Source organism: Capsicum annuum, chromosome 3, assembly GCF_002878395.1.
Source record: "Capsicum annuum cultivar UCD-10X-F1 chromosome 3, UCD10Xv1.1, whole genome shotgun sequence".
In the NCBI taxonomy this organism is placed as follows: Eukaryota; Viridiplantae; Streptophyta; class Magnoliopsida; order Solanales; family Solanaceae; genus Capsicum; species Capsicum annuum.
The window spans coordinates 252431883-252445320 of record NC_061113.1 but is presented as its reverse complement, the minus strand read 5'-3'; the positions used below and the strand labels follow the sequence as shown (position 1 = coordinate 252445320).

Sequence of the window (13438 nt, the reverse complement as noted above, 5' to 3'; positions counted from 1 at the left end):
TGTTAGCCTAGTCTGCACAAGATCACTGATAGTATATATATGGGACGATCCTCCCTTTATTATTTCTTACACTGGTGGGGCAATAACCTTCTTTTTATTTTTATGGAGTAATTACATAAGGGGTAGGGGGAGGGGGAAGTGGAGGAGTGCTCAGAATTGAACCCTCGCCAATAAAGTGAAAGTTTAGATAACAGCCAATCAACTGAGCTACTAAGATTCTCCAACAATAAGTTAATCATCCATCTCTTCTACATATTTGTTTTTTTCCTTGTTTTGCCCTATATTTGATTTCACTTATTTCAAGCACAATGAGGGTTTTTTTTTATCCCTTCCTAGGAGCTTTCATTTTTCTCTTTTTTTCTTTTGCTTTTTTGATGACTTGAAATCATTTAACCTTAGAGTTGGAGGTGAATGGTGTTTACCATCTAAGCAATCCCTCTTGTTAATTAGCACAACTAAGTGAATATGTTTTTGTGGAGAAATTAAGAAATTCGGTAGCTTAACCTAGGAGTTAATTCATATATGATTTGTTAATTTTTACTTGAACCAACATATAACGGAAACAGTTTATCTACCTTCACAAAGTAGGAAGAAGACTGCATATATTCTACTCTATGTTGAATCCACTTGTATTGTGTTGTGTATGTCATGTTTGTAACCTAGGAGAGTTAATTAGTTTTAGCCTACCAAATTAGTTGGGATTTACGTGCATGCTGAAAATGTAATTAGCAATTTGCGAGATTTGTGAGCTAGCTAGGGTTCTACACATTAGGTGCTCAATTATGAATATGAATTCAGCAATTTAGCTTTTGGCCAACTATGATTATAGCCAGCTCTAGTCCCAAGGAGCTGCGGCCTGTCAAAACACCTATCTAATTCCATATTCTTAACCAGAACTTTTAATACCTTGGCAGGTTCAATGGCAACGAGAAAGGGATTCATTAGCTCGTTATTTAGTATGAATCGATGAAATAACAGAATCCATAAAGATTATTCAACAGGTTCGGGAAGGAATTCCAGGAGGGCCGCCTTATGAAAATTTAGAAATCCGACGTTTTGACAGATTAAAAGATCCTGAATGGAATGATTTTGAATATCGGTTTATTAGTAAAAAAATCTTCTCCAACTTTTGAATTATCAAAACAAGAACTTTATGTGAGAGTTAAAGCCCCAAAAGGAGGAGTTTCTTGAACTTTTACCTTATTAGTGACGTCCGATTCACCACCTTCTAATTATTCCCTTCCTTATTTCCCATACTCCTGATTTTATGTATATATAATTCAAACTCAAATCATAATGCAAACCCCAAATTTGCCTCCGAATGTTTTCGTCTTAATTTCCGGTGACCTTTTTGGCAGGCCAGAAAAGTCTTTTCTGCTGATACAGTAGTGTTATCTTTCCTTCACCAGTTAATTACTGTCAATATGTTTCAAAGGTGGTATAGTAAAAATGGTTGGAAGAATGATTGATTTCTTTTATTTTTTTTTTTTAAATTTTGCTTCTTAATTTTATAATAAGCATAGAGTGTTTTAAATAGTCAGTTTTACAACAACAACATACTCAGTATACTCCTATAAAGTAGAGTGTGAGGAGGGTAAAGTGTACACAATTCATACTACTACCCAGAGGTGGATTCAGGATTCTGAGGTACCGGGTGCTATGCCGTCCAAGTAGGATTTGCGGGTTGATTCTTTTAATTTTGGGTTATTTATCGTTTTTTTTATTTTATAAGAAAATCGATCAAATACGTCTAGTAAGTTATGTTCTTTTTTTAGATATTCTGAGATCAAAAATTCCTAAGTAGTTTAATTTTTTTCTCGATATAAGAGGTCTTATTCTTCAAAACTTTGAAAGAGAAAAAGATATTTTTCATGTTAAAAATTTAAATATATATAAACCATATGATACAGTTATCTTAATATATTCATATTCCATTACCTTTATATGTTGAGAGTGTTGTTGCAGATATATAATTTGAAAGAATTAAAAATTATAGCTTCAACTTAATCATCTTCACTTAGTTCAAACGATCGAAAACTTTAAATTTTAATATCTCTAACATAATAATATCCATAATTTTATAGACTTGAACTTTTTTTTAAAAATTTAATATGTTCTTAATAATATTTATGTGACGTTTAGGATTTAATACTCATTAATTCACACAAATACACATGAAACACTAGTATCAAGAGATTAATTAAAAGAAAGTTTAAGAAAAGGAGGAATTAATTAAAGAAAAACAACCCATTTAAATTAATAAAAAATAGCAAGTAAATGAAATTAATGAAAAAACCTAAAAAGGGGAATAAAAAGAAAACTAAGCCCTTGACACACATTTAACGAAAGCTACAAAAACGAAGTGGAAAATTGAGATGCTCATATTGACAGGGATTCGATCCCTGGTCTACAGGGTGGTATTCTCTGCCTATTGTCAGTAGTGGCACTAACTGCCACTTTGTACATGGGATGGCAAGTATATTATATATATATATATTCAATTCTTCTGCATTATATGCATATATATACAGTGTCTCAACCGAGGTCTACGGGTGCCGTACCACCCCCACGAGTACACATAGATCCGCCCTGCTACTACCTCAGCTAAAGTAGAGATGTTGTTTTCGATAGATAACAAATATAATCAAACAAAAATCATAAAAATAACCAACAAAAAGGAATACCACACCGCTAGATAGTAAAGGAAACAAAACACCCACAAAGTAATACTATAAACTAGCTATACGAAATCATAGACACCACCAAAACACTACGAACAAGAGACTACAAGACACAATAGGCACAGATACAAACAGAGCACTCTTCCCTACTATTACAAACATACTTCTACCTACTACCCCTCTACCCTAATCCGCGTCCTCCACACTTTCCTATCAACGGTCATGTCCTTCGTAAGTTGTAACTGCCCCATGTCCTGCCTAATCACATCCTTCCAATATTTCTTTGACCTACCTCTACCCTGCCTAAAATCATCCATAGTCAGTCTCTCACACCTCCGACCAGGAGCATCCACGTCCCTCCCCATCACATGCCCGACCCAACGCAACCTAACTTCTTGCATCTTGTCTTCTAGTGAAGTTACTCCCAAATTCTCCCGACTAATCTCATTTCTAATCCTATCCATCCTGGTAATGCCACACATCCATCATAACCTGCTCATTTCTGTTAGTTTTAATAACAGAAAATTAATCTCGAGAATAATTTCAAAAAACCTAATTAGCTCAACAACCTAATCTATCTAAAGTAGAATCCTAGCTCCAATAATTAAACTATTCATTATTCTAATAAACCAGCAATAATACAAACAATATTCAACAATTATCCAATGGAACAGTTGATTGGAATTTGATCACTCTGTCATTTTCTTCTAAAGTAAATTGGAAATTATTATTTTTTTTCTTTAGAAGACTGTATGTGTTTCTCCTTGAGGAGGCTTATACAAAGTCCATTCAAATGTTAAACTTGTGTTAGTTCCTTTTTAGTACCATACATACAATTAAACTTGAAGAAAAAGATTTGAGTAATAATAATTAAACTAATTAAATGGTTAATTTAAGTTAATTAGTAAAGTCCAAGTTGGTGGTGCATGCAAAAATCTCACTGCCAAAATGCTACAAGTGGTCCAGCACTGTGTGTGTACTAAGTGGCAAGTCTTTTAAGAGCTTCTATATTATTGGTTGGTCCCTCATCTACAATAAGCATATATAGCTTCTTCTTTCAATTATAAATTTATAATAAAATAAAATCTTTTCCCACCTAATATTGCACCACAACTTTGGGATACCACTGTCCACAAGTTTATCTATTTTTTTTTTCCTTTTATATAGTACTTAATTACTTACTGAACATTCTTATTTTCATGTGTTTCCAAATCTTACTTCATCATAAATTGCAGAAACAAATTTTTGTTTCTATCAAAGAATAAGATATATGGTAGTACTGCACTACCAACTTTTGTCAATGATTTCTTTATTCCCTTCTTCTCAATTTATACGACACTCCTTGACTTGACACAATTGATACGAAATTTAAAAAAGAAAGAATTTTTTTTGAAATATATGGTTTAAAATAAACTCTAGAAATTTGTGTGGCTTTAAATCATTTTATTAAAAACAAAGTGAAAATTTTAATGTTAAATTATTTCTAATTATAAGAAAATGACATTCGTTTTGGGACGAACTAAAAATAAAAATATGCCGCATAAATTAAGACAGAGGAAGTACGTATTTCTTTACTATTTTACTTGTTTAGGCAAGCATATATATATATGTGTAATAGTTTCTCGGTCCCAATACATCGATGTAATACGGAGTTTAACAAAAAATAAAATAAAATTTGAAATTTGTAATCTAAAATATATCATAAGTATTTGTGTGATGATAATTATTTTATTAAGAATAAAATGAGAAGTTCTTGATTAAGTTATTTCTAAATATAAATTTATAGTTTACCTTTCATAAGTTAAAATTGGTGGAGTCACTTGGATGATTAAGCATTTATTTTGTACTAGTAGTAGTTACTAGTTAGTAGAAAAGCAGTGAACCCTTTTCTTTTTTCCACTCTAGGATGGTCCCTGTGAGGTTAACAGTTTACCTTTCACTAGCATCATTAAGTACTATCACAAACTGAAAATTAATATGTGAAACTACTAGAATGACTAGGTTGTTAACTAATTTACTGTTAAAACAATTCTTATTCATGATGGAATAGTCTAAATACGAGATTTTAAATTTCGATATTGCATTAATTAATATTATGCATTATTCAACTAGTCTATTGAGCTTTCCCAACAAAGACTTACCACAACTTAACTAATAGTACTAATATAGAATCTATACATGCCGTCAATACACAAAACTTAAACTCATTTCTTATGAACCCTACGATCCAATTACGTGTCAATTTGAATAAGCGCCACGTGGCCACGGATTTGCCATACTTCTACTTTCCTCTCTGAAATATGACATAGTCATGAGAATCTTAACATTTCTTCTTTTTAATTTCCCCCAACCATAAGTTTATTCTCTGCATATATGAGTTGTTTCTCATGGTCAAATTTTGTCCAGAAACTCATTTTGACACAAGGCTAGGGGAGAAACGTAACTGTAAGAGAAGTTAAATAATGTCATCAAGAGTTGTTAAATATTCCATGTTGAGGTTGTGCTAGCTGATCAGAAATCAAAGATACAAGTTGTACTATATTTACTACAAAAACCTAATTACATGTAAGTTCAACTTGTGACCTTTTTATAACCTTGTAATTGCTTATACAAAATCTTAAACTATCTGTATATTAATCATATGGAGATTTTTTAGATCTTAGTCATTCTTAAAAAGTCTTGGTTTTTTAGTGAAATTATTTTTGGAGGGTCAATTTGTTCACCAAGAGCAACCCTAATTTTATTCCAAATTGCACAGAAGCTAAGACGATCTACACAAGAAAATGTTCATATAGTCTTTCCTTGACGGAATATTGATCTCCTTATATTTGTGTTTAATTTTTGTTCAACATCGTTTGCACTCGAGCTATAGTTAACTTCATTTCTGAGGAATAATATTTTTCGTTGTGCTGTTGAATTCTAGTAGATCGATGATGCTGAAGAACGACAAGTGATATATCATGAATTCAAGTGGAAATAATTTTCAGACGAAGCAAGAATCAGGTGGAACCAGTGATAGTAGATTGGCCTCAAAGACGACTAGTACACCATCAAGTTCAAGGCAGTGGGGAGCCTTTAAGAACCCAAGAATTGTACGCGTATCGCGTACTTTTGGAGGGAAAGACAGGCACAGCAAGGTGTGCACCATAAGGGGTCTTCGAGATAGGAGAATTCGACTTTCAGTACCCACAGCAGTTCAATTGTATGATCTTCAAGACCGGCTTGGGCTCAGCCAACCTAGCAAAGTTGTAGATTGGTTACTCGAAGCAACTAAACATGACATCGATAAGCTTCCACCACTTCCAGTTCCACCAGGATACTTCACACGGTTTCAACAACCTCTTCATCAGGAGTACTCTGACATTCATCATGTCCAACACTTGTTGAACGCGACTTTACCCTATCATCATCATTTTGATGTAGATAATTTGAGACAAAAATCGAAGGGGATTGATGTAGAATCAGGCACATCTGGGAAAAACAAGTTGATTGCTAATTCAAACCAGCAAGAAAATCACCAGGAGGATGATATTGGAGGATATTGTCATCAAGTTTCAGCTCAGAGTTTCTTTCCTTTAGGAAATCGATCTCCTAATCTACCCTTCAATTCGTACTATCAATGGGAGCCTAATTCGAGCTTGTCTTTAGCTAATTTCGGACAATATAATTCGTCTTCATCTCAAATACAAGAATCTCATGATCAAAATGATTTTCCTCTATCATTGGCATCATCATCATCATCAGGCTCTCAATTGTATTTCAATCCAATAGCTACAACATTTCAACCTGTTGTTCCAGGTCCAAATTATATGGCCAATGAGACTGATTTGAGGCAACTCAATCATTTCAATTTCTTATGCTCAAGTTCACAACATCATCATGTCCATCCAAATAATCCTATTTTTCCAACTACTCTTAGCTTGATCAATTCCCCTATGAAACCCTTCAGTCTCAATGATGATGATCCCAGATGGAGTAATTCAAGAGATGATGATGACGATGATGACAATGATAACCAATTACCACATGAAGGTCGCGCCAATTAATTCTTAAACTATTGGATCGATAAGAAGAATAATTAACAATAGTACTATCCTAGTGAGGAGCGTTGAGGCGAAGTCCAAGATGTTGGAAATTAGTTCAAGGAGGAGGAGGAGCAGTTACAATTCACTCGAATTCCCTTGAAGACAAGTGTAGGAAATGATTCTTCTTTACTTCAAAATTCAAATATTTTGGATTGACATTGTCATGAGCAAACATACTCGTGCTACATTCCTTCTTCACAGGTAAAACAAATATAGTAAGCATTTTATTTCTAGTACCAGATAGGTTTATAAAGTTTTATCTCTATTCAGAAATACACATACAATATTATTTCAAATTAGACAGTTTCTATTTATTACCACTGCGTGGTAACTTAAATGATGAGCATTATATATTGGTAGTTCGTTTTCTTTTTTTTTTTTGGGTGATTCTAATTATGTGGTGCAAATCTACATTATGGAAATTGAATTAGCCTTTTATACAAATTGAAAGTGTGTTTAGCATTAATTAATGTTTGCAGTTTAGTTTTACTTAAAAGAAGTTGTCATGCTGAACCCCTTTAATTTGTATGTGCTACTGGGATTTGCATCATTAATTATGTCTGTCACACCCTGTTTTTCACCGCATCCGACCCCGCTAGGGAGTTGGTTTTAGAGAAAATGGATTTTTCCAATTGAAGTGACGTTTTGAAAAGGGATTATTTTATTTACAGAGTCGCCACTTGGAATCGAGTTTGGGTGTTCCAAGTCACCTTATTGAATCCCTATTCAAAAGGAAATGACTCTTTGTTTTTATTTTTTGCTCTGCGAACTAGGAATCCGGATAAGTAATTCTGTTGACCAAGGGGAAGGTGTTAGGCACCCCTCGAGTCCCGTGGTTCTAGCACGGTCGCTTTAATGACTTATGTCTGGCTTAAATTAATCTTTTGGATACATAATATTTGTTGGCCTAAAAGTTACTTACATCCTACTTTGAATTTATTTTAAATTATTTAAAACTGTATTGATGTGTGGTTTATCGATAGTAATACTTTTCAGCCTTATCACGAGTTTTGATACATTTCTCGTGCTTTTGAAGCATTTATGAGTCATTCCCATTTTCCTAGTCTAAAGAAGCACCTAATAGGTTTAAAATCTACCCAACCCAATTCAATCGGCTTCAAACGGTAGGTTAATTTACTACAACGAATGGTCGGTAGCAGGGCTTTCCAACCTCATTGTTAATTTCACTTGTATGTTAAACTTTAAATTTTCTTTTGATCAAAATCTAAACTCGATCTTTTACAAGCTCGCTCCCTTACAAACGGATTTTCCCTCTCTTTTTATTTTCTTTAGTGCGAGGGATCTTGATACAACCACCTTATTTACATCACACTAAATAAGGATTAGACCTTAGGAACCATTCCAAGCCCAATCATTATTTAATATTGTAATCCCAAAACATTAAATATACCTGAGGCATCGAAACCGTAGACATGAAAAGAAATCATTGAGAGAATCCACTTGAGATAATAATAAGAATTGCACCTTTTAAAATTACGTATGGCAATGATTTTTTTTCTTTTTTTTTAAAATGTGTAGTCCAGAATCCATTTCATGTTATCTGTAGAAAACTCAAACAATCTATTTTTTTTTTTTATAAAAAAAAACACAAACTGAAAATCTCGTGGGATTAACTTGTTAAACATTCTAACTTACAACAAAATAAAATTAAAGTCCAGGGACGGTTCTTACTAGTTTCAAATTTTACTACCATCATTTATATACTACCTTTCTACATTAACTTATATTATACATATTAAGTACCAATCCTACTCCCAAATGCCTCTTAGAAGTGCACGTATTGGAGCTATTTCTCAAATTCAAACAATTAAATTTTTTATTCGACTAAAATGATCACGTTTTCAGAGAAAAAAAAACTAAATTAAACTATTGATGTTAAAACTAATAAAGGGTTGACCCATTATTTTTGACTAAGTAGAATATTATATAACTATTAGCTATAGAAACTTAAGCATTTAATCTTTACAAAACTAATGACAAAACAGTAAATATAATTAATAATTTTTTATTTTTTTTACTGTAACATAGCCAAAAATATATACTATATTTGAAAGTAAGCTATTACAGTCGCTAACAAACGGGTTAACTGAATATCAATATTCATTAATTGATATACATCGTTAGAAAGGCAGCATCCGTACACAAATTAGCACCAAATAATAACAACTATGTTTTCCTTGAAGTGATCAAGAGTGACTTAAGCGTACAACTTATATCAAGAATGAATAGTGACATAATAAATCAAATCACAAAAACTAAATGACAAGCGAAACTAACCAAACAACTTTATTCATGATTTGATTCACAATAAAACTTGCGAAATAAATAGTATGGGATCAAATAAAAACCTGTATGACGAATTAAATCAAAAGGGAAGCTTTTATGTCGAACCAAAAAACTCAAACAGAGATCCTAAACTCCAAACCCGAATTTCTTTTCCTCTTCTCCTTTGATTTTTCTTTGTTTTTTCAATCTTTTTCTCACTTATTCCTCTTCTGTTTTTTTTTTTGTTTGTTTTTGCTTTTGTTTTCCTTTTCTCTCATCCGTGCCTCCACTCTGTTGTCCGTGTGTATATGATATATATAATGATGTATGTGTGTTTGTGTGTGTTATATTGTGTTGGATAATAGTGGGGAACGTGGGAGAGGAGGTGTAGGGTAATTGGGAAACGTGGGAGTTGGGTAGATTTTAGGATTTGACTTTATCTTTTTCTTCTTTTTTTTTTTTCTTTAGTAATAATTTAAACAAAATAAAAATGATGAAATTTATTTAAAACTAATAAAATATGGATAAGTTAAGTAGTTAATCTTAGAAATATGACTAAGGAAATATTAATATCACTAGATTATTTATTTAAAATTTAAAAGAAGAAAACAAATATATTTTTTGAAAATTCTTTTTTTTTTTATAAATAAATAAGTAATAAAAATAAATAAATAAAAAACTTATTTTAATATGACTTTATTTTTGTAGTTTTCCAAACTTTAAAAGCAATCTTGTAAAAATAAGATAAAAATTAAATGTATATATTAAACACTAAATGACGTAAAATATTCGGTTTGATCAAAAATTAAGTGTTTACAATGTCATGGTTTAATCGAAATGGTCGGTAGTAGAAGAGGAGAAGCTTCAATGGAGCAAGGGCTGGGTTTCATCATCTCAAAGTTTTGCTCTTGTATGTAATTAAGTATGAATCTTACCAAGAATGGTTCTTGGATTGCTTGAAAAGTTTTTAGTGTTTGTGAATATATATATATACAACAACAACAATAATAACGTACTCATTAAGTTTTTTCACAAGTGGGGTCTGGCCGGGGATGTTTGTAAATATATATAGTTGAGTAACTAAATATTTAAATTAAGTTTGCTCTGAAACAGCTTAAGATGTTAAATCAGATAGTCAAACATTTTAATATGGTAGTATTAAATCATGTGTAGGTGCTTGCTGAGTTCCAATCTCACCGCCACACATAATTAGGGCCGGGAGTGTTGGAGACATATAACGAGCAATCGCCAACATATATATATATATATATAGTTCCTTCTTTGCTGAAATACATGGAAATCCAGCTTGGATTTAATGCTATCTATAGTGTACTGCTTAAAACTATCATATTATATCTCTAGAATTCATTCCTTTTATTCTTTCTAGGAGTATCATTTTTATTTTTTCACTACTATTATACGCGCGGATACAGTGCATATTGTTATAAAAACATCATATACACTTGGATATACTTCTTATGCACATGTATACACAGTGTATCAAGTCACAAATAGTCATAAATGATTTTGATTTTTAAGCAGTGATGACTAAAACCACTGAAATTGCTTTTCTTAATTATCTATAATATGTTGTTTTCCGGGTATAAAATTTGTATTTACAACAATCAACTTCAGCATCAAGTTCAAGAATAACAAAGAAGTTCAAACTATTTTCTGAAAAATAGTAAAACCAACATTTAGAAAAAGATAATGAAAGAAAGAATCAAATCCACCGAACTCAAGGTGTGTCCTTATGGAATTTATTCCTCTCAAGTATCCGAGGTTAATGGAATATACCCTCTCAGGATAAAATGATTCATTTCAGCAAATAGTGGTACCTCAAATTTGCCGAACTATGAACTCACTCAACGATTATAAATCGCACTTGAGTTTTTCAAGAAGAAGAGAGTTTTTAACTTTAAATTTTCGAACCAAAAAATGAGGAAAAATTATGCATTTATAACCATAAAGAGTTGCTTCTGAAAAGAAATAATGATTCATGAAAAAGTGCAACTTTTTGAAATGTCGGGACGACCTGCGGCCCCAGATGGGGACCTGAATCCGCAGGTCGCAATTTTCCCCGAAACAGAAAGTGACGCCTCACTTGCGGACCTGACCTGCGGGACGCAGGTCATTGTGCCGCTTTTAAACGGTACGCCTCGAAGGGTCGACTCCCTTCAAGATGCGTTGTGACATGCGTCTGCACATGCTCGGGTGCGTCCGCAAATGAAGAAAAAAATTCGTATCAAACTTTTGGATTAAAACATCACTAATTTTAAAGTTTCAAATGAATTTTGTCCAAAAAGATAATCTCTCGATCATTTGACAAATCCGAAGCCAAAGCCAAGCCGAGCAACCACAACGGCACGAAGCTTGTCTTCTTCTTGCCTCACTATCCACATGAAGGCATGCTTCTTAAATGTAACCATAAAAAAATTCATTTCTCTCACCAATATGGGAGATCACTTTTTTCTTAATCAAACGAACTCACATTTTAACCTTTTCCTTCTCTCTGTTTTTCATTTATTTTCATCACTTAGAACCCAACATAGTCTAGTTTATAAATTAAGTTGTTTGTCCATAAATTACAATCAGATTTTCTTTTCACTACTCTAATTTGCTAGTTTTTTAGTGGAAGTAAGAACCTATGAGTTTGATTGAATTAGAATATTGGCAGATCTAGGACTTAATTGTTTGTGAGACCACAATTAAGTTTGGGACCAGAAACATGTAAAGTTTATTCCTGGAGCTTGAAAATGTATTATTTTATTATGTCGGTAATTCCTCTCCAATGTATCCAATTAGTCTGAAATTTTATCCTGGTTCGAAATATAAATAAATAAATAAAAATGTGTTCTCATATATATGCTACTTTAAATTACTAAATCACTCAAAGCATAGCATATTTTAGACGTTAAGTTTCCACCCAATAAGAAAAGTCTAAGCCATCCTAGGAATTAAATGCCTGCAAATTAAAGAAGTAATTGCATTTGTTAGTTGTACTAAGTACTATATTAATTATTATTATTACTAAGCTCTAGTTGCCGACCTAATTAAACTCTCGATTCTCAACTAATTAACAAGCGTGATAGCATTATTAGTATTGTAGAATAGTACGTAGTAGCCATAGAGGAAGGTAATATTATTTCCATGCATGTTAATCTGCCATTATTAAACTAATTAAGATGCAACACTGCTTGAGCTAAACCTAGATAATCCCTGTGTTTCAAATTGTTAGTCTTAATTGACTCGACATAAAATTTAAGAAAGTACATTTTTTTTTTAAGTTGATCTTAAATTAAAAATATGTAGAATGTACCAAATGCCCATTACCCTTGTGGTTTTAAGCCTATCATGCGGATGATTGAATTAAAGAATTGTACATTTACACTTAATATTTGTCTATAATGTCCTCTCACATGTCGAAAATCTTTTGAGAAAAAAAGCCCAAATTTACCCTTCAACTTTTCTCAATGGTTAAAAATTACCTTTAAGGTTGAAACTTTCGATATCAGCGGCGGACCTATGTTATATACTATGGGTGCTTAAGCACCCACTGCTTTTTTGATAAACATTATTACTTATGTAATAACAATTCATTTAAATTAAATATATTGATTGAGTACCCACTCTGTAGCAATAATTGTTTCAAACTAAAAATAGTTTAGCACCCATGATATAAAATTTCTGGATCCGTCACTGTCCGATATGAGTGGGGCTAGAACGAGACTTCTTCGCCTCTTCCTAATGGGCGTGAGTAATATTAGACAAATAATTTAACGAAAGACAAATACGTTGTTCAATTTTGAATGATAATTGTAGTAGAGATAATTAAGTTAAAAAGAAACCCTAGAAATGGAAAAAGAAGCCTCCTAAAGAGGAAAAAGGAAGGGGTAATATGAAATGAGTACAAGCATGGAAGGGAGAAAAGGAAAGGTATATTGGAATCTATAATTCTACAATGTGTGAAAGGGAAAGGAGATAAACAAAAGGACAAATTATCAACATCAACACTAGATCCAAGAATACCTCTTTTTTTTTAAAAAAAAAAAAAAAGAAGCTCCATCTTGGGTTAAGGTGCACTTTCACTAAAGTGGAAAAAAGGTTTATTGTGGTCCTTGGTTAGAAAATAAAATAATGTATGGTACTACTCTCTATTGCTTTTATTATAAGTTTGGACTTGCATGTGAGAAAGAGACTACTGTTTATTTTGGCTCCAACATATATACACATGTGTCTTGTCTTATATTACATGATACGCGTAGCACGTTATGTAAGATATCAAATAAAATGTATATATCTATATATTAATTTTACATAAGTTTAAATATTTATTTGTGTATATACAAAATTTTTTAAAAAAAAAAATCATTTGAGGCTATATAT

The 13438-nt window shown here is 32.2% G+C and overlaps 1 protein-coding gene across 2 annotated transcripts; it reads left to right on the top strand.

Moving 5' to 3' along the window:
• The first annotated feature begins 4993 nt into the window (after positions 1-4993).
• LOC107862308 (transcription factor TCP5) lies at positions 4994-7132 on the top strand. Of its 2 annotated transcripts, none has more exons than XM_016707835.2 (2): positions 4994-5246; positions 5605-7132. In XM_016707835.2, the coding sequence occupies exon 2, from the start codon at positions 5642-5644 to the stop codon at positions 6725-6727; it is 1086 nt and encodes a 361-aa protein (XP_016563321.1). In that variant the 5' UTR covers positions 4994-5246; positions 5605-5641; the 3' UTR covers positions 6728-7132. The 2 variants fall into 2 exon arrangements, with proteins under 2 accessions (XP_016563321.1, XP_016563322.1); XM_016707836.2 differs by having other exon boundaries at positions 5003-5246; positions 5608-7132.
• The last annotated feature ends 6306 nt before the right edge of the window (positions 7133-13438 follow it).

Coding starts and splice junctions, on each gene's coding strand:
- LOC107862308 (XM_016707835.2), top strand. CDS start 5,642: ATGAATTCAAGTGGAAATAATTTTCAGACGAAGCAAGAATCAGGTGGA.